Source organism: Pipistrellus kuhlii, unplaced genomic scaffold (genome assembly GCF_014108245.1).
Source record: "Pipistrellus kuhlii isolate mPipKuh1 unplaced genomic scaffold, mPipKuh1.p scaffold_m20_p_2, whole genome shotgun sequence".
Lineage (NCBI taxonomy): Eukaryota > Metazoa > Chordata > Mammalia > Chiroptera > Vespertilionidae > Pipistrellus > Pipistrellus kuhlii.
In genome coordinates, this window is record NW_023425515.1 from 19,233,018 (window position 1) to 19,255,169 (window position 22,152).

Genomic DNA, 22,152 nt, shown 5'->3' on the forward strand with positions numbered 1-22,152 from the left:
ACCAGCCTCCTTAGTGACTGCTCCCTTGTGGCTGTGCGGCCATGATGTTCCCGATGTGATTTCCCATGACTGGTGCCCCAGTGACAGAGGAGAATTGACCCTCGCCAGATGTTTCATTTCAATAGGTGCATCATCTGAGGTTGCAGACCTTTTACACAGGGCAGAGGTGTGTGTGTGTGTGTGTGTGTGTGTGTGTGCAAACTCAGACACCTCAAATTCATATATATAATCAAGTCTGTATGCCTTAGATACAGGTCAACAGATCTCTAAATAAGGGAAGCCCCTGCCAGTGGGGAGAGATTGTAGACTTAAACCAAGGGGGCCTAGAAGGCACTGGGTGTGGCCAGCAGAGTGTGGCTGTGCTGAAATGCAGGGTGTGGGGATTTTTATGTTAAATGTTGGCAACTAAGTCCTTTTATTTTTAAAATGAAGTGTCATTTGTAATAATATATATGCAGATATGGCAATAACCTTTTTTTTTTTTTTTTTAGTAGCTCTTTTGCTCACTAGGACCTACCTGAAAAATTACATCCTTAATGAATCACTAGCTCCAGACCTGCAATTACTTGCAGAAACTTGCAACTTTCATTGAAAGTCTGAGCAACCTAACAAGGGGACACGGATTTTCACACTCTGTGACCTGCTCTCACCAGCATACTCACACCAAGGGCATCTTGTCATGGGTGGGAAGCAGATACTACATTCCTTAGGAAGAATGTTTAGGGAACTGGCTGCTTTTCTGTCATAGTGCTCTTTTCTCCCTTGGATACTGAAATAATAATCCTAACAGCTATTTTTTGAATGCCAAACTCATTACATATGTTATTACACTTAAACTGGAGAGCAACTGTGAAAGGTAGACTTTATTCATTCTCATTTTACATAGCAGCTCAGACAAAAATCATATAACTAGTTAAAGGAAGTGGCTGAGATTTGAACTTGGGTCTGATGGACTCTGAAATTCATACCTTTTTTATAAAAATATTTTTTATTGATTTCAGAGAGGGAAATGGAGATAGAAACATCAATGATGAGAAAGAATCACTGATTAACTGCCTCCTGCATGCCCCACACTGGGGATTAAGCCCATACGTCGTCTGACCTCCTGATTCATAGGGTGATGCTCAACCTCTGATGCTCATCATCATAGCCTCTCATCTGTAAAAACTATGAGAAGGTGTAAGGCTCCCGGCAGTGTTTCTTTTTTATACTAGCCTTCGGAGAATAGACCTGGAGTTGTATGAGGGTTCCCTTGACCCTCTCATTGGTTCTTTACTGAACTAATGAACTATTGGTAAAACCATACAATGAACTGTAGGAAATGCCAAGGTGTTAGTGCCGTGAAGATGTAGGCTGCTTAGGGCTGAGCAGGCAAGGGAGGTCAGTTGCAAAGAACTGAAGCCCTGTGCTCTCCTAATTTGTTGCTTTTCATAGATCTGCTTTCACCACTCTGCTGGTGTTTTCTGTTTGTTTATTTGTTTGTTTTGTGTTTGCAGTCACCTTCAATCTCCACACCTGGTGGTTGCCAGATGACTGTCTCTACCTCTAGGGTTTTGGGGTTTTTTATCCTCATTAGGGAGGAAGTAAGGAAAAAGGGAAAAAGAGAGAGATAGATATTGTCATAAGAAAAGCCCTCCAAGATAAGCAAGGAAACTATTTTCCCAGTTATCCTCAGCAAATTTCTCCTCAATCTCTGTGGCTCCAAATAGGATCATGTGTTTATCCCTGACCCAATACAGGGAGGCAGGGAGTGGGAGAATGCAAGTTAACTTAGGCTGAGCCACAAATCCCATTCCCAGATCAACATCCCCCAAGCACCTGCACTTTCTTTGGTACCCTCTTAGCTGAGGGTAGTTGAATAAAAGTTAAGGTTGTACTAAAGGAATGGGAGGAGTTTGGGAAAGTATCCACAGTGTCTATCGGACTCCTCCTATTGTGAAAGTCAGCCATGCCCTGCTCCTAGCAGCACCACAGAACTAGGGTTCTTGTCAGGGCTCATGACTTTTGGAAGGCTGCTGACCCCTAGTGTCTGGAGTACAGAATTGGACGGAGAATCCAGAGATTTAGGTTAAACATTGAAATGAAAATCACAAGGGCTGTGTCACCCCCTCGCACACAATGAAACTGTGAGCAAAATGAAACTTCAAGAAGTGCTTTAATGGCCCTGGTCAGTGTTGCCCACTGGTTGGTTCAATTTCTGGTAAGGTCGTGTGCCTAGGTTGAAGGTTCCATCCCAAGCCCCGGTTGGGGCTCTTGCAGGAGGCAACCAGTCAATATGTTTCTCTTCCTCCCTCCCTCCTTTCCCCCTTCCCTTCCTCTCTCCTTTCCTCCTTTCCTCCCTCCACTATCTCTGGAAAGTAATGAGGAAAAAATCCTTGGGTGAGGATATTAAAAAATTTTAAGCGCTTTAATGAATACACAATTTAATTAGAAACCTTCCAAAGATGCTTAGAGACCCAGCACACAGGCCTTCCCTGGCCTTGCAGGGCAGTGCCCTCAGAGCGGTCTCTGTAATCCTTGGCAAATAGTCATCCAAAGTGTCTTCCTCCCTGTACAGAGGGTGTGCTCTGAGGGCCTGGCCTGTGTGCACAGCCCCAGGCACAGCACCTGAGCTCCTGGGTGCTTAGTGGATTCTTATAGGAGTAAATGAAGAGCCCATATGTTGCTTAGCTTCCCTGTCTCCTTCCCTAACCACTACTTTCCCTTATAAATATCAAATATATCAGCCTAGTTGTACTAACAGTAAGAAAACAAATAAAATAACAAATAAACAAAACTATTTGTTTGGAAAATGTGCATATATATGGTGTCCTAACAATGTATATACACACTTTGAATAATTTTAAAGGCAGTGTTTATTAAAATACATTTTATTTTAAAAATTGAGGTATCAGCTGTTAAAGTGTGTATACTTTTTGGGGAACACCCTGTATATATATGAAACTAGAGTCTGGTGCATGAATTTGTGCACTGGTGGGTTCCAGCAGGCCTGCCTCAATTAGGGCCAATCAGTTGGGCTGGCCAGGGGGAGGGGCCTTGGGTGATTAGCCAGCCGGCCTGCCCCCAATTGGAGTGGGGGGCAATTGGGCACCAGGCCAGCCTTGCTCCCTGGTTGAACTCCATATTAGCCTTTTATTATATAGGATGACTCCATCAACCCCAAATATAGGTTTTGTGATGCAGAATAGCCACTAGGTGGTGGGACAGCAGAGCAGCACTCGTTGGACAGGGCGTTTTGTTATAACCAAGTCAGCTGCACTGCTTCACTGAGCTCTGCTGTGAGTTGTGGGTGAAGCTGTATTCCAGGGGGCCCTCTTGGCCTGCGAATTTGGGGCAACAGCACTTTCCCTGCGTCCCATACTTTGGGGTGGAGAGGAAAGGCAGGAGCATGGTAACTATCATATTGGATGACTCAAAAAAAATAGAGAATAAGGTATCTGAGATGTTTTGCTTTTAACTGACTTCTAACTCAAGTGCAAACATGAGAGCTCACAGGATGAGAGACTCTGCACAAACCCACAGCAGAAATGGACTGCCCTTCGCTGTGGATGGCATGGAAGGACAGATAGGGTTTCTCAATCTGTCTGGGGGAGACTTCTGGGAAGCGGTGACAGCACCAGCTGCAGAAGTCCCCTCAGCTGTTCGTTTTGGCAGGCTGAGGGGCTGCTCACCAGAGAGTGAGCCAGGAGAGCCGCTCCCTCACCCCACCCCCACCCCCCAGGCCCTCGGGGCAAGAGGTTCTCCCCCAGGAATGGGGTCTCTCTATTTTCTCTTACCCTTTTCATGGGCAGATGGATATCATACTATATTGGTCAGATAGGCCATGGGTTGTGACAGAATTAAATCCCTGATTCAGAGTGACTGGAAGACCCATTGTACACATCAGTTTTCCCAACCTGCCCTTGTCTCTTAAGTAAAGGAAATGCTGTTTATGTTCTTTAAGTTGTCTACTTGTTGTAAAATGCTGTTTACTGTCGCCATTAGTACAATTTTGGTATTTTTGCAGATAATGAAGAGAGACACGGAATAGTTCTTCTAGCTTTCAGTTGACCCGTTACCCAATTCTGCTTTGGATTCGTTCCTTTCGCTTTAGATCCATCGCGTTCTTATAGAAAGACAGGTTTTATTTCGTCAGCGTTTAACCGAGATTTTAGAAGCTGCTGAAGTTGCCAACCAATCCCAACCCGCCCGTCTCCTATTTTAAGCTGTGTTCGTGCCTCAGGAAGAAAGCGCTGGGAGAGGCCCAGGTGGCTTCATCGAACTGAGCGATGAAGGATGGGCACGTGATGGATGACCTGGGGTTGGTGCCAGCTGGCCCACCTGTGCACCTGCTTCCACAAGCACTTGCCTCTGCCCCCACCTTTTAAAAATGTGCCGAGTACATACCTTCTGTCGGTGTGCTTTTCTGAGTCCTCTCTGATTCTGTAAAAGAAGAAGGAGCTGTTAGGAAGGTGACAACATTGGGTACAAAGATAAAAGTATTTGGGGAGGTGTGTTCTCCAGAGGTGGTGGTAATCTTCATTGTGATTTCTTTTGTTTTGCTTTGTTGGCTCCTCCCCTTTCACCCCCACCCCACTGTATAATTTGACTGTGTGTGTGTGTGTGTGTTGAATGGATGATATCTTCTGTAATTAGGAATTCTCCTGAGAAAAGTCTCAGCTTGAGCAGTGGGGGAAAACCAGCTGCTTAGTTTTGGCAAGAAAAAAAAATAATAGGCTTTTCTCCTTCTTTGTTGGGTGTCTGAGGCACCTCGGGCTACTTTGCAGTGTGACTAATGAGGGAAGGAAGCTCACGTGAGGTTCAGTGCTTTACCCCTGCTGTCGTACTAAGTTCTCCCAAATGAGCTTTTGAAGCAAGTGTTATTCTCCTTGTGCATGTGAGAAAATGGAGGCGTAGGTAAGTTAAGGATTTTGTCCAAGGAATTGTTTCCAAAGGGTGTGGCCAGGTTTTAAATCCAGACATTTTGAAACTCTAGGACCCTCTCTACTATGCTGACTGGCTCAGCTCTCAAGTTTTTGTCTTAGAAATGAAAATACAAAGAAGGAACATTTGTTCAATTTAGTGTTTCTTAACAGAGTAGTAGACAGTCTCTCTGGATCCCTTATGTTTTCGTTTCGATAAGAAACCATGAATAGTAAGTGTACTCTGGATCCTCTGGATTGTCACTAGATAACTGAGTAATCCTCTGCTGGTTCAATTTGTGTTCACACTGACACACCAAGACATATTTCTCCAATGCAGAGATTGCTAGCTGCTCTACTCATCCATTCTTCCTTATTTTTTTTTAATATATTTTATTGATTTTTCATAGAGAGGAAGAGAGAGGGATAGAGAGTTAGAAACATCGATGAGAGAGAAACATCTATCAGCTGCCTCTTGCATACCCCCTACTGGGGATGTGCCCGCAACCAAGGTATATGCCCTTGACCAGAATCAAACCTGGGACCTTTCAGTCCACAGGCTGATGCTCTATCCACTGAGCCAAACTGGTTTCGGCTTCCTTTCTTCCTTATTAACAGGACAGTTATTTTGACTACAAGGTAGTAGTATTCCTACATTTCCCAGACTCCCTTGAAGTTAAGAGTGGTCATGTGACACTGTTGTAGCCAATGATTTATAAGAGAGTTATTAGGTAGGGCTTCCCAAAAAGATCCTTAAAGGCAGGGGACTTAGCAGGCTAATGCCTTTGTCCTCTCTGTTCTTCCTTTGCTAGCCTTGAGGCAAAAACACTTGATTGAAGATGGAAAGAGCCTGGTTCCCAAATAACTACAGAAAGCATCATAATAGCCTTGGACTTGGCTATCTATAGATGGCTCATTCTATGGAACAATAAGCTCCCTAATTGTTAAAATAGCTTTATTGAGATATAATTTACCTTTTCTTAAAATTCACCTGTTTTAAGTGGGCAATTCAGCGATTTTTTAGTAAATTTTCAGAGTTGTGCAAGCATCACCACAGTGCACATTTAGGAAATTTTCATCACCCTCAAAAGATCCCACCTGCCCATTGACAGTCAATTCCCAGAGCCACTCCCCAACCCGAGGCAACTATGATTTACTTTCTGCCCCTATTAATTTGCCTTTTCTGGGCATTTCATATTCGTGGGAACATACAATATTTAATCTTTTTGCACCTAGCTTCTTTTTTTTTTTATATATAATATATTTATTGATTTTTTACAGAGAGGAAGGGAGAGAGATAGAGAGCTAGAAACGTCGATGAGAAAGAAACATCGACCAGCTGCCTATTGCACACCCCCTACCGGGGATGTGCCCGCAACCAGTGTACATGCCCCTGACAGGAATCGAGCCCGGGACCTTTCAGTCCGCAGACCGATGCTCTACCACTAAGCCAAACCGGTTTCGGCAGCACCTGGCTTCTTTACTTGGCTTATTGTTAGGTTCATTCAAGTTGTAGCATGGATCCCTATTGCTGAACAATATTCCATTTTATGGGTATCCATATTTTGTTTTTCTGTTCACCAGTGGATGGACATGTGGAGTATTTCCACTCTTTTTGATATTATAAATAAGGTTGCTATGAACACATATACATCTTTGTGAGACCTGTGTTTTCCTTTCTCATGGGTAGATACTGTGGAGTGCAATTGCAGGATCATATGGTAAATTTAGATTTAATTTTTCTTTTTTTAGGAAACTGCCATGCTGTTTTTCAAGTGGCTGTACCATCTTATGTTCCCATCAACAATGCACGAGGGTAACAGTTTTCCCATATTCTCACCAATCATTTGTTTTTGTTTTTATTATACTCATTCTAGTAGAAATAATATTTGATTGTTCTTTTAATGTGCATTTCTTTAATGATTAATGATGCTGAACATATTTTCATGGGCTAATTAGCCCATTTTATTTTTTTATTTTTTTTAAAACATATTTTTATTGATTTCAGAGAGGAAGGGAGAGGGAGAGAGAGGTAGAAACTTTTATGATGAAAATCATTGATTGGCTGCCTCCTGCGTGCCCCCTACTGGGGATGGAGTTAACAACCTGAGCATGTGCCCTTGAATGGAATCGAACCCTGGACCCTTCAGGCTGCAGGTGGAGGTTCTCTATCTATTGAGCGAAACTGGCTAGGGCTATTTAGTCCATTTTTAAATTGATTTGTCTTACAAGAGATCTTTATATATTCTGGATATAAACTCATTATCAGAAATAATATTTGCTTCCAGGCTGTGGTTTATCCTTTCATTTTATTATTGGTGATTTGTAAAGTGTAAAAGGTTTAATTTTTATGAAGTCTGTTTTTTAATTTTTTTTCCTTTTCTGGATCATGTTTTTGATATTATGTTCAATAATTCTGTCTAACCTAAGGCCGCAAAAGTTCTACATTTTCTTCTAGAATTTTTACCGTTTTAGCCCTGACATGAGTTTGTGATCAATTTTGAGTCCATTTTTACATGATATGAGTTAAGTATATAAATTCATCTTTTTACAGATACCCAGTTGTCCTAGCACCCTTTTAGAAAAGACTGTCCTTTCCTCCATCCAATTACCTTGGCACCTATGTCACAAAATATCAATGGACTATAAATGTAAGGGTTTATTTCTGGATTCTCAATTCTATTCCATTTATCTATATGTCTTTCCATATGCCAGTACCATACTCTCTTGATTAATGTATCTTTATAGCACGCTTTGGGAAGTGTTAGGCCTTCAACTTTGTTCTTTTTCCAGGTTGTTTTGGCTGTTCTGTGTCCTTTGCATTTTCATATAAAGTTTAGGATCAATTGTATAAGTGTTCAATTTCATATGGAGAAAATGGAGACAAGTGTTGAAAAATCAGATTTATTGCATAGCACACAGAATATAGGCATATCCAAACCAAATGAACCTTTGCTCTACAGTTAGTACCATATGTATAAAAGCCACACACACACACACACAAAAATCATCTTTCAAACCAACACCATCTATTATAATAACCTGGGTTTTTTCCATTGAAGTTGATTGTATATCATATTTGTTTATATTTATTTGTAAAACTATTTATGTTTTATGAATATTATCAGCATAAAGAGCGAATACCTACTTTTACATTTATCAGCCCAATAGTTTTCCCCTTGAATGGTACTCAATGTTGAAAAACATTGGTTTTAGATAGTTTATAAGTTTACAAAGCATTTTCAGTTCACCATCTTCATGTTCTCACAGCAACACTGAAGCTTGGATAAAATAAGGATTTTTATTTATTCCCACATTATAAATGATGAAACTAAGATTTATAGAAATTAAGTGATGTCTATAACTTTATCCATTTATATGTGGTAATTCTTGGATTTAAAATTAGGATTTCAGGCTCTAAATTCCTTTTTTTTTTCACCTCATATATTATTGGTCACTTTCCTACAACCTGTGGATACAAGAGAAATATAAAACTTTCGGTGGGCTTTGCAATCAAGGCAGGGGGATAAAACCCATGAACCATGCTAAAAGTAAGTTTAGTGTAATAAAGCCACTGCACAGACACTAAGTTCTGTTGACATCTGCAGGATGCAGACAAGGGAATGGACCTGAGTGATGGAGTAGGAAGCGTGACCTGAACTCTGTGGAGGAAGGACACTCACTGCCGGGCAGCCCCACCCTGGGACGCCACCCATCCCCTCTTCAGAAGTAAAGTACTCATTCCCCCCAGATCCTGGAGTGTTGGCAGCTGACAGTTCTCATCTGAGACCCACTCTAGGGATGGCCCAAGGTCATGCCCCCTTCTAGGCACAGCCTGTATCCAATGTCTGGCCTGGCGCCTTCCTCCCAGGCGGGGTCAGCCCTGAAAGACCAGCCCAGCTCCAGAGCTCCCTTCCATCATCTGTGAGGCCTTTGCTGTAGCAGCTTCAGAGTTCAGCTTCTCCCTCTGCCCTCAAAGGGGTCCCCAGAGCACGTGTCAGTGAGTTCCTGCTGGTAACTGCTGCCTGAGGGACCAGTCTGCACCAAATGATCTCTAAGGTTTCCAGGCAGCAGAAACAGCATGAACAGAGGCCTGGGGGCCAGAATTCCTCTCGGGGGTGTAGCATAGAATAAACAAAGTAGAGTTGTTTTTAAAAGCCTAGAAGTAAGGGCCTGAGAGCAGTGTACTCTGAAAGATAAGATGAGCTATCAGCCTGAAAGAACCCCAGCCTGAAACTACCTACATGCTGTAGTTGTGGCCCAGCAAGAATATTGGGGCTGAGCCTGACATGCCCTGTGACATGAGTGTGTCAGATATGTCAGGCCTGACCTTTGACATACTCTGACCCGTCCATCAGTGATCCTGTGAATTGGTCCCAAAGCTGAAAAGGAAAGATCTGGATTTAAGATTTCCCTCTCCCTGCTGCCTGCATGATTTTAGAGCTTCTAGTCCTCATGTAGAAAGAGAATATATCTTGAGTACTAAAATGTTCCTAATTTCAGTGGCATTTCATTGATGTCATGTAGTAGGAGGATTCCATCACCAAAATACAATAACTCTGGATAATATGGGGCTAAACTCGGTTAAATGGATGTCTTTACAATAGGATTTCTCAGTCTTTAATACACTGCTATGCTTTGACCTAAAAGAGAGGGATGTAATCAAAATCATCTTACCTTACCTCATCAGGAAGACCTTTCCTCGTTCCCGACACCTTCCAGGGATCATCTAATAGGCTTGTGTCCCGCTGAAGTCATATTATCTAGTAGGCAGTTAATAAATGATGAACGGGGTTCTGTTGATCAGTGTGGCCCACCCTGTCTTGACCTTGAACTAAGTTGAAAATCTCTCAGAAATATGTTGACTTCCCGAAGACTCTGGTCCTCATGTTCAACGTGGTCTTGCTTACTTAAATTTGGTAAGGTATAATTCACTTCAAAGATACCTCCCCATCATGACATGTGTCATATAAAGAAGGAAACTCTCTCAAGCCTTTAGATTTGGGGGAAACATGCCTGCACTCTCCATTGGACTGGTGTTGGGTTCAATTCCCAGTCAGGGCACATACCTAGGTTTTAGGTTCAATCCCTGATTTGGGTGCATATGAGAGGCAACTGATCAATGTTTCTCTCTCTCATTCTCTCCCCGTTCCTCTCTCTCTCAAATCAATAAACATATCCTCAGGGGAGGGTAAAAATAATTTTAAAAAAGAAGAATACCTATGATGAATAAAACTAGGCTAACAACAGCCCAAGCACATGAAAAATATAACTCATGCTCAGGTAAAGAATTTTTTTTTCTTTTTTTTTCCAGATTAAGAATGATTGCCATGCATGGCTGGTGAGGTCTGAAAGGGGAAAAGAAACCACGGGGTATCATCAGTGAGAGCAGCACCGAGCAGATTCTAATAACCTGCAGGGTCAGACAAAGCAGCGTGGACACGGACGGCGTCCAAATCCTAGGGGAAGAAAATCACACTAAGAAGTGCTTAGCTGGGTGTAAAGTAATTTTCCCACTTTTGTGTGGCCATTCTGTGTGTTTGCCATACCTGTACCTCTTTGCCTGGCTTTTTTAACTGCCTACAATTTGGCTTATTTTCTTCATGGATTACTATACTAGTAAAAAGAACCTTCTTACTACTGATTAGATCAGATTTAAGTTAACCCATGTGACCCTATGGTGAAGTGCCAGCTGGATTAATACATCTTTTCAACGAAAGCTTTTCTGTGACAACAGAGGAGGCATTGAGTGTGACCTCTCACCTTCCAGTTAAAGTCCTCACGGTCCTTTGTCACGGTATTAGTATTGTTACTACCCTGTTTCCCCAAAAATAAGACAGTGTCTTATATTAATTTTTGCTCCCAAAAATGCGCTAGGTCTTATTTTCAGGGCATGTCTTATTTTTCCATGAAGAAGAATACAGTACACATTTATTGTTAAATGAAAATAAAGGAAATTTATTACCTGTATACGGTACGGTAGTACGGTAGTTGTCAACACAAACCAGACAAACTGTGAATCCTACAGTATCAAGAATTTACTCATTTATTCAATGACAATAATGTCAGCATATTCTGGAACATCATCATAACAATCCAATTCCTGAATTTCCTGGTGAATTTCTTGTGACTCTATTTCTTTCAGAATCAGTGAACCAAATCTCTCATGTTTAGCCTGGGGGGGCCTTATTTTCGGGGGGATGCCTTATATTTCACTCAGAAGGAAACCTGTAATTAGGTCTTATTTTCAGAGGATGTCTCATTTTCGGGGAAACACGGTATTACAGAGAAATCTTTACTTTTCCAAAGAATTTACAGGGACTAGACTGTAGAGATAATATACTTTGCCTTCTTGATTAAGCCCTGATTTTGGACCAGGTGATCAGTCTATCTAGAATCTGCCTCCTGCTCTTTGTCTTGTATGCCAGTGGCGTAAAGGAGGCTACCAGGAGGCTGAGGTGGTCTCTGGGTCACCCCCATAGATCTCTCCCCACATGCTTTTCTCTTTCTGTCTCCTAGGTGAAGCCAGGGCCCCTGAGTGGGGCTTAGCGACCACCTAGTAGCCCTAACCTCAGGACCAACACTCAGGCGATCAGGTCCTGGGAGCCATCTCTCCCTGGGCCAGGTGGTCTGGTCCAGAGATTGGTCAGTTATTTCCAGGTTTGAATGAAGGTTGTAACCAATGTTGAACACCTAGCAAACTGGAGACCTCTGCTGGCGGCCACTTCCAGCTCTCTGACCAGATTCAAGGTGGGCAACCCTGAGGTTAATTCTATAATTTAAAGTGATTTCCTCAGAATAATGAGTCAGTTTTAGAATCATGGTGTTTTTACCTTTCCCCCTACACCTACCTTAATCAGAATAGATATTAGGAACTTCTGCCTCTTAAAGATAAATCAGACACCAATAGTAAATACTTGAAATTATGATTTTTTTTTCCTGTGAGAGGAATGATTAAAATTCCTAAAAATTATAATTACAGATAAGTTATTTTTAAAGAAATATATGTATAAATTTTCAAATGAGTTTATCAGTATAGAATATTTAAAAACCGTTAGCTTTCTTTCTGTCTGAAATTAAATAAATTTTACCATAAAGAGGTAGAGGTAATTATTAGAGCAAAGTAACTGAAAAAGTAAGAAAAGAAGGAAAATATGCATCTCTGATCATTTGTTCAAGAAATGTTTATTGAGGTGATTGCTGTGTCTTAGTTTGGTAGATGCATGAGGCAGCTGAAAACAAAACACAGCCTCTGACATCCTAAAGCTGATATGATACTGGAAGGTAAGCAGTAAACAAGAAGTATATATGTAGTAATTCTTTTTAGTTTATTTTTCAATTATAGTTGAAATTATTTTTATTAGTTTCAGGAATATAGCACAGCAATTAGATAATCATTTACAGTAATTTACAAAGGGTGTTTCAGTACCCACCTATCTATAATAATCTATAATAATAAAAGCATAATATGCTAATTAGACCAGGCAGATGAACAACCTTTCAGATGAAGCGAAGGTTGTGAGGGCCGAAGCAAGCCATAGCGGCTTCGAGGGCTGAGCCCCTTGCACTAATTTTGTGTATTGGGCCTCTATGAATATAATATTATGGACTATATTTCCTCCGCTGTACTTCACATCCCTGTGACTATTTTGTAACTACCAATTTGTACTTCTTCTCACCTTTTTCACCCAACCCTTCACCCATCTCTTGTCTGGCTACCCTCAATTTTCTGTATCTATGAGTCCCTTTCTATGTTGTTTGTTCATTCATTTTGTTCTTTAGATTCCACATATAAGTGAAATCATATGTCATTTGTCTTTTTCTGACTTTTTTTCACTTAGCATAATACCCTTTAGGTCCATCCATGCTATTGCAAATTGTAAGATTTTGTTATTTTTTATGGCTGAGTAATATTCCATTATATGTATATACACTACAGCTTTGTTATCCATTTGTGTATTTATAGGCAATTATAAATAACACTGCAATGAACATAGGGATGCATACATTCTTTCTAATTAATGTTTTGGATTTCTTTGGATGTATAGCCAAATGTGAATCACTGGATCACAAGGCAGTTCCATTTTCAATTTTTTGAAGAACTTTCATACTAATTTCCATAGTGGCTATACCAATCTGCATTCTCACCAACAGTGCACAAGGATTCTTTTTTCTATATCCTCACCAACAGTTTTTGTTTGTTGATTTGGTAGTCATTTTGACAGGTGTGAAGTGATATCTCCTTATGGTTTTGATTTGCATTTCTCTGATGATTATTCATGTTGAGCATCTTTTCATATGTCCGTTGGCCATCTGTATGTCCTCTTTGGAAAAATGTCTATTCAGATCCTCTTCTCATTTTTTAATTGCATTGTGGGTTTTTTGTGAGGTTTTTTTTTTTTTCATTTTGAGTTGTTTATAAAATTTAGATATTAGGGGAGTGGGGGTAAAGGAGGCCAAATATATGGTGATGGAAGATGATTTGGCTTTGGGTGGTGGGTACACAATACAATATTCAGATCATCTATCATACAAGTGTATATAATCTTAAAACCTATATCTCTTATTAACCAATATCATCTAAATAAATTTAATTTTTAAAAATTGGATATTTACCTCTTATTGGATGTATCATTGGAGAATATCTTCTTCCCTTCAGTATATTGTCTTTTTGTTTTGTTGGGGGTTTTATTTGCTGTGCAAAAACATTTTAGTTTGATGTAGTTCCCTTTATTTATTTATTTTCTTGTTTTTCCTTACTCAAGGAGATATGACAGAAAAAAATATTGCAAAGGTAAATGTCAGAGATTTTACTGCCTATGTTTTCTTATAGGAGTTTTATGATTTCGAGTATTATATTTAAGTCTGCAATCCATTTTTTAGTTTTTTGTTTGTTTTGTTTTGGTTTTTTTGTTAATCCTCACCCAATGATACTTTTTTCCCATTGATTTTTAGAGTGGAAGGGAGAGAAAGGAAGGAGGGGGAAAAAGCAGGGAGAGAAAAATCAATGTGAGAGAGCTCATCAATTGCTTGCCTCCCACTGCATGTGCTCCAACCATGCCAGTGATAAAATGTTCAAAGCAGATACATGCCCTTGACCAGGAATCAAATCTGAGACCCTTCAGTGCATAGGCTGACATTCCAACTACTGGGTCACACTGGCTAGTGCTGAATGTTATTCTTAACTGCAAATGAAGCATGACGTCAGCCATGCCAAAGAGAGCATTGACTCCTTCCTCTAGAGCACATGTGTCAAACACAAGGCCCGCGGGCCAAATCCATCCCGCCAGGCCTTGCAATGTGGCCCGCACCTCGCTGTCATCACTGCACTCCGCTGCGTTTCCATCACAATGACAGTTTATGACTGTTCAGTAAACCATTCGGCCCACGATTTAGGCTGGATCTTAGATTTTGGCCCCTTCTCTGATTGAGTTCGACACCCCTACTCTAGAGCATTCCCTACCTGCTTGTAGGAACCCTCGTGTTGTCTTTGCAGGAGCCATCCACTTCCTGCAGTGCGTACACCCAAGAGCAGTAGCCATGGGGTAGAAGAGATCACAGGGGCAGGACAGGGCAGAGATGCATTCCACACTGAATCGTCATCCATCTGGGGGTAGATGGCATACCTGCCTCATTCAACCCATCGTGTAGGAAAAGCAAAGTCCCTGCACAGATTTAGCCATCAATCCCGAACTACATGGCTGACGCTAAATGAGGCATCCTCGTGGGCTTTCTGGATTCAGCAGTGCCAGCCCTCTACCCTGTGCTCTTGACCCAGATTCAGGATTAATTAATTTATCATCGAAACAGGGTGCGTGAGAACGGAAACTTCAATAATTCTCTTACTGTGGAAATAGAATCAGTGAGGATGCCAAATTATAGAACAGCAAATAGTTTCTACAGAGAGGAGCACTTGGATTAGAGACTCAAGTCACATCCAGCATTTCTTCCTCAAACATGAGAATACTTTCTGGAAAGCCACAGCCTAAATTGTGGTTGCTTGTAGCTGTCATTTTCATTTGCTTGATTTCCTGTGTCTAAGAGAGCAAACATGCTAATGTTTTCTTTTTTGACTTTTTTTTCCCCCCCTCGCCTAAACCTCCATGGTAGGCAGGCAAATTTAAAAGCGTGTCTCACCCTAACTGGTTTGGCCCAGTGGATAGAGCGTCGACCTGTGGACTGAAGGGTCCCAAGTTTGATTACAGTCCAGTGGTTTCGGGCACATCCCCAGTGGAGAGTGTGCAGGAGGCAGCTGATCAATGTTTCTAACTCTCTATCCCTCTCCCTCTGCCTTCCTCTCTGTAAAAAAAAATCAATAAAATATATTTTTAAAAAATAAAAATAAAAGCATGTCTCAAACCCCACTTACCTTTCTACCAGTTATTTTGCATCCTCTCCTTTTGATGAGAACATAAGTTGGAGCACTTGATCATCCCTTAAATATAAGAATTCTGACTTAGTGTACTTATCAATATCCTCTTTTTTGGAGTGCACAAGTTGGCAATGTCAACTTATTGTCTCTTTGCCAGGCTATCCTCTGGGCCAACAGTCTATCTTCCACGGTAGTAAGTTGAGAAGAGGAAACAAATACTGGGCTGTGTTTTTCTTTTTAATCAATTGTGTATGCAGTTGGGGGCAGTGGTCTAGTGGACGCAGTTTAGCAGGTGCGAAGGTTCCATGGGGAGCTGCAAATGAGTGCTTTGCCCTCCTGTCCGCTGGCACAGCTGGTCACGCCCCGGGGGCAGCCTGCAAAGACAGGGGCCCCTCTGAGCCTGCCAACAGGAGTTCACTGCGAGGAGGGAAATGAAGCCCGCGGCCTCGCTGCCTGGCTGGAGAGCTGGCTTTCAGCCTCCCAGTGGTGCAGGTGAGGCTTCTCTGCTGTGTAAGATGAGGATGTTTCCTTTGGCCGGTTTGGCCGCAGTGGTGAATTGAACTAACAACAGCTGGTTGGGGGCACCCTCCTGCCCTAAACCCCAAGGCCCTGATGTTAGAAAACTTCATGATTCCATTCATTTATTCAAATATTTACTGGATGCCTACTCTGCGCTCAGCACCAAGCTAGATGTTGGACATACAATGGTAGACCTGTCAGATATGGCCCTTGCTCTCTTATGGAGTGGACAGTCTCATGGAACAAACTGCTGCTTAATTGGCTTGGCCAGAGCGACGACTCAGTTGAGTGTCCCATGAACTAAAGGCTGCCAGTTTGGTTCCTGATCAGGGCACATGCCCAGGTTGGGGGCTCTACGCCTGGTGGGGGACATACAAGGAGGAAGCCAATCAGTGTTTTTCACCTCTCTTTCTCTCCCCTTCCCTCCTTCCATCTCTCTCCTTCCTGTTTCCTTTCTCTCTAAAATCAATATTAAAAAATCACAATTAAGAGGTAGTTACAAACTGTGCTGAGAAAGAAGACACTGTGAGTGCTAAGTGGGTTTGAGGCAGGATATTTAGACTGTGGGCTAAGAAAAGGCCTCTGACTGTAAGGAAGATAATTTACTGGGCGGGACAGGGAGGGATGTTCAGATTGAGAAACAGCTCCTGTGAAGGCCCCGAGGGGCAGTGCTGGCCTTTCTAGGAATCTGATCGGCAGCCAGTGCACCCAGAGCTAAGTGAGCAAGAATCTGCAAGGAGCAAAAGAAGCCTGAAGGGTGGAGCAGGGCCCGTGGGGATTTAGGATTTTATCCTAAATGTGGGAAACCAGCAAGGAGTTTTAAACCAAGATCTGACATAATCTGATTTATGATTTCTGCAGACATATTTTTCATTCACAAAGAATAACTAAGGCTGCAAACGCTTCATTTTTTATTTATTTATATATATATTTTTTGCAACAGTTTGGGAAATAAATCAAGAAGCATGCAACTACCCAAACTCTCAAGTCAGGGGCAGCTGGGTGAGTGAATGAGTCTAAAATTCGTTTTGAATGATGTTTTATAAATTTATGCCATCCAAAGTGAGGGTCAGCGGCCTGATTGCCTCAGCTGCAGTGACAGCTCTGCTGAAATAATCACTTCTGTCCTTTGGAAATTTGATTTAAAAAAACCTCAAAACAGAACACAGGTAGTTTAACCATCACTGTAGGTTTCCCCCGCTGTCTGCAGAGCAGATATGTGCCCTTTCCGCTGGCTACCATTCCTCCCAGTCAGGCCCGGAGTCAGGCCGTGAGCACAAGAGAGGAAGCATTGGCGCGGAGGCAAAAACAGATCCTGATTATTTTTCTAGTTTTTTGTGTGTTTTTTTTTAATATATTTTATTGTTTTTGTACAGAGAGGAAGGGAGAGAGATAGAGAGTTAGAAACATCGATGAGAGAGAGTCATCGATCAGCTGCCTCTTGCACACCCCCTACTGGGGATATGCCCACAACCAAGGTACATGCCCTTGACCGGAATCGAACCCGAGACCCTTCAGTCCCCAAGCCAACACTCCATCCATTGAGCCAAACTGGTCTCGGCTATTTTTCTAGTTTTTTCTTTTACTTTGAGGGTCAGGAATGGAAACAGGCCAAGGCTGTGATCCCTTAGGGTTATCTCCGATGAGGAGAGATGCGAGGTATTGGCCTGAGGTTGCCAGGTGCTCTGCAAGGTGCAAGACCTCAAAAGGACTGCTGATTTCGGCCTTGGCTTCTCAATACATGATGACAAAGTCTGAGCACTCAGAATAAATGTGCACTTTGTTGGCCCAGCTTGTGTCTGAAGGAGGCCGCCTTTGCCCTTCACCAAGGAAAACTGGTTGGTTACGGAGTTTTAGAAAAGCTGATATTAACCTGCAGATTAATTTTACTGCTCATGAATTATCCGTGACCGATTTTAACCCTCCCCTCTGAGAATGAGGGCACCTGTTTGGATTAGAGTCACTTCCTAGGTGCAGCCTTTACATTCTGAAAGAATTTAATTTTGAAACATGAGAAAATTAACTCAATAGCTTTAAGATCAAGCGAGTTAAGGAAAGGTTTTAATGATAGGCTGGCATTTTTATTACGCTTCAGAAAACCTTTTATTAGGCCCGTGTTTGCTTTCCTACCCTTCAGCAACTAAAATCATTTGGGCACCTCTTTTGAGGCTGAAATGAGAAAGATTATAAAAGCGTTCCAGGAAAAGCTGGTTAGAGAATATACCTGAGAAAGCTCTTAAGTACTAAATCCCATTATAACTAATAGCATTATAACACTACTCTGATATTGAGGGTGGGGAAAAAAGATTTAAGGACCACTAAGGAATTTTAATAGTTTCTTAGAGATTATGTTGAGTTGAGTCATAAATTATTCTGCCTTGTTCCAGAGTTCAGTGGAGAACTAGGGAAATACATGAGTTGATGAGCTGGTAGTTTTCAGAAGAAAAAGACTACATAAATTATTATGCATCCCTTCTTTTCTTATTATTTTTGTTTTATTCTGTGAAATAAATCTGTCAAAACTAGTAGCTCTTTTATAATAAAATTAAATTTTATAATAAACTGGTGGCCCAGGGGGTTTAGTTTTGGAAATATGTTTTTCCACAGTCAATATAAAAAGAAAAACAAAAGAAATCAGTACCTTTACATTCATTATGCGTATATCAGAAACACCTTAAATTGAAATCTAACAGTTTTTTGCTCACTCACTCAGTGGGAGTATGTATTTGTTTTGTTTTGTTTTGTTTTGGCTGTTGGTGTTTATTTAGAAAGTTTATATAAAATAAGCCTGATTTAAACTTTAAAAAAATACAACAGCATGAAAAAAGGGGGTAGGGAAGCACAAGAAGATGGCTGTTTATGAGTCAGCCCATTTTTTAGATTAGGAGGTAGAGGCTGTGAGATAGGAAGTTGCCCCCGTGCATCTAGTAAGAGGCATAGTTGAGCCCAGAATCCGGGTCTGGGACTCCTGGCCCACGGCTGTACCAATTCCAGAACCATCAAAGATGGCCTGGATTTGTAACTGTGGATGTGTTAGCATTGGTGGAACCTTTATACTCTTTTTAAAATGTAACTTAAGACATATTTATATTTATAACTGATATTAAAATATCATTGTCCTGTGTAGTCTAAACTGGTTGAAAACCACAGTTGTCCACTAGAGGTCACCTTCCTTCAAGATGAGGGTCAGTTCCCTCTCCTAATTCTCTATTGATCTGGTTTTAAATAAGCCACCAGAACATATTTTTTTCTTGTCATCAGAGATTCCAAATATTGCTTGAACTAAATGCCCTTATATTATAGGTAAGGCTACCCGGGCTTCTAAAAAGCCTGGAGGGATGAAGGGAAGGTATGCCTCTCTCTCTCTCTCTCTCTCTCTCTCTCTCTCTCTCTCTCTCTCTCTCTCTCTCTCTCTCTCTCTCCCCATTCTGTGCTAGTTCTAGCTTCGCCTCTTTTAACAGATCAACCTATTTTTATTTGGAAAGGCTTGTGTTCACCCTGGCAAGGTATACTACCCTCACTTTTTCTACCATTTCTTCCTCTGACTCCAAAGTCAGAGACTAAATGGAAAGTAAAAGAGATGATCTTTAAACATTGACATATATTTGGGATGAAACCATGTAGACATCAGCCAAATTTATCTTTGAGTCAGTTAGTATTTTTCTACAGCGTGCACATCTCAGTCAGCATTGGCCAGAAAATACTATGGGGAGAGGACTAGGACGGTGTCCAATAAACAAGCACTTTGGCAGATTCTATTGAAATATAAACCACCTCATTATTCTAGAGGGAGAGGGAGGCTGCCCGCTATAGCACTGCCTGACACATCAGGTTTCAAACTGTGTCTGTAGAAACCCAGGGTTGCGGGCGGTATTTTTTGAGGCTCATTTTCACCTAATCTGCGAGCTGCTAATCATCTTGGCTCCAACCTCCACCTCCCAAAATCAAATTGGAAATCAGAAGTTCTGAGACGTGAAAACCATTGAGAACATAGATATAATTGAGATTGCCTGGGCTTTTGGAGAAATATTGTCCTGTCAAGCTGTGGTAAGAAGATACTACTTCAGTCCACTTTGTAGTGCTTTAGACCCTCATAGCCAGGCAGAGTGTTTTTCTTCAAACACCCCCCCCCCCTACCCAACTTGATCTCAGCCTATGAATTTGCCAGGTTAATAAGTTAATTACAATCCTCAAAAGTGACCTTGTAAATGTATCGTGGACCATGAGAGCTCTCTACTGCTCTTGCTGAAAACTCTTGCGTGTCCAAGCAGGAAAAATAACCTGAGTGGTCCTCTTGGCCCCAGCTTGGCACCATGCCAGGTGAGGGTAGCGCACATCTGTTTGGCAAATTCTCTCATCCAGCCAAATAGGTGGATTGTGCAATGACTAATACATGCCCAACTTATCAAATGAGAAAGTCTGGTCCTAGGTTGATGACCCATTATGGGTTGGGCTGCTCTGTCCTATCTTGTTGACAATAAGAAATGTGAGCAGCTGATTAGTAATACTAGTATGTCAGTTTTGAAATAAATGTCTTATTACTTTGTTTTCAAGTTTCTGGGTATACTTAATGAAGAATATCCAGAGACTGCCGCATGAGCTATTAAAAAGGATGTTACCATTTCCAAACTACTTACCTGTGTAAAACAGAATTCTCTTGATGTGGCACAAATAAAATAAAGAAATAAAGGTAAAAATACAATTGGATAAGGCTGGAATTGACTTCTTCTTTGAGTTCTATTTTTAACTGTTTGTGTTTAACCAAACAGCCTGATGTTCTCATTGAAGGATATGTAATAAGTAAATAATAGAAAATTGAACTAACAATAATTTTACCTTCATTAAAAATATTTTTGATTGTCTTGCATATTTGGTTTTCATGTTTAAAGCAGATTCTAATACTTAAAGAAAAATAAAAGTGATAACCATTTTTTATTGTTTAAAGTACATATATCTCCTTTTTTTCCCCATTGACCTTCCCCTGGCCTCCCCTACCCCACATGCCCTCATCCCCTCCCCCCACAGTGTCTTGTGTCCATTGGTTGTGCTTATATGCATGTGTACATGAGTGATAACCATTGATTCACACTAATAATTTGCTCAGGAAACTATTTTTTAATATCTGAATTAATAAACATAAATGTAGCCAGGGTTAGAATAGTCAATTTACATAGTTTACAAGAATCTCAGGTAAGATTCTTATTTACAATTAGAGGCCTGGTGCATGAAATTCATGCACAGTGAGGGGGAGAAAGGATTTCCCTCAGCCCAGCCTGCACCCTCTTCAATCTGGGACTCCTCAAAGGATGCGCAACTGTCCGTTTAGGCCCGATTTCAGTGGGATCAGGCCTAAACGGGCAGTGGGACATCCCTCTCACTCACAATCCAGGACTGCACATTACCAACCACTTGCCTGCCTACCTGCTTGATTGCCCCTAACCGCTTCTGCCTGCCAGCCTGATCACCCCCTAATCATTCCCCTGCCAGCCTGATCGCCTCTAACTGCCCTCCCCTGCTGGCCCAGTCACCCTTATCTGCCCTCCCTTCTCAGCCCAGTCACCTCTAACTGCCCTCCCCTGCAGGCCTGGTTCCCCCAACTGTCCTCCCTTGCAGGCCTGGTTCCCCCCCAACTGCTCTCCCCATTTTTGGGGCTCAGAGTATGTGGGGAGAAGTTGTGGGAATATCCTGACACCAAGCATCATTTTCTATGGGAAGTGACCTTGATGCAATAATAAAACCAAAATGTAGGGTGTTGAGTTCAAGATCATGGTTTTAAGCCACATGGATGCAGGGGAGCTTATCTCCTGCCATAGGAGCACACAGGCACCCAGTGCACTGAGGGGAGAGAGGGAAGAAGAAGCACACTGGTTATATATAATCAGGGACTAACAAGCATATATACATATATATATATATATATATATATATATATATATATACACACACACACACACACACACACACACACACACAATATATATATATATATATATATATATATATATATATATATATATATATATATATATATATATATATATAGTTTCTTGTTAATCCCTGATTGGTCCTTCCAAAAAATTTTGCCTTAGCAACACCCTTGGGATTGGTTTATACAATAAACCTACTATCTTGTAATTGGTTATCTGCAAGCTACCTGTCTTAGCAACATTCATATATTTTAAAATTCATGTCTCCAATGTTCACCCTTTCCTTCCATGCCCAGTTGTAGTACCTTAGTAACTCCGCCTAGTTGGGTTCCCTGTTTTATTCTCTCCTTCCTTGTCCCTCCCCCCAAGGTCCCAGTCCCTGTCTATCATTTCCTTCTGTCTCCACAATAGTACCTTCCAAGTTCACTACCAG

General features: G+C 41.4%; 1 protein-coding gene across 4 annotated transcripts in view; it reads left to right on the forward strand.

The window, feature by feature from the left end:
- The window catches only part of SCHIP1 (schwannomin interacting protein 1), a 116,370-nt gene that overhangs the window by 29,596 nt on the left and 64,622 nt on the right, over positions 1 to 22,152 (forward strand). The window contains exon 2 of one of the 4 annotated variants that reach the window (XM_036444579.2): positions 6,654 to 6,717. The exons of the other annotated variants lie outside the window; for them this stretch is intronic. Within the exon in view, the coding sequence (XP_036300472.1) occupies positions 6,654 to 6,717 (64 nt within the window). The remainder of the gene's footprint in view (positions 1 to 6,653; positions 6,718 to 22,152) is intronic. 4 annotated transcript variants of the gene reach the window in all.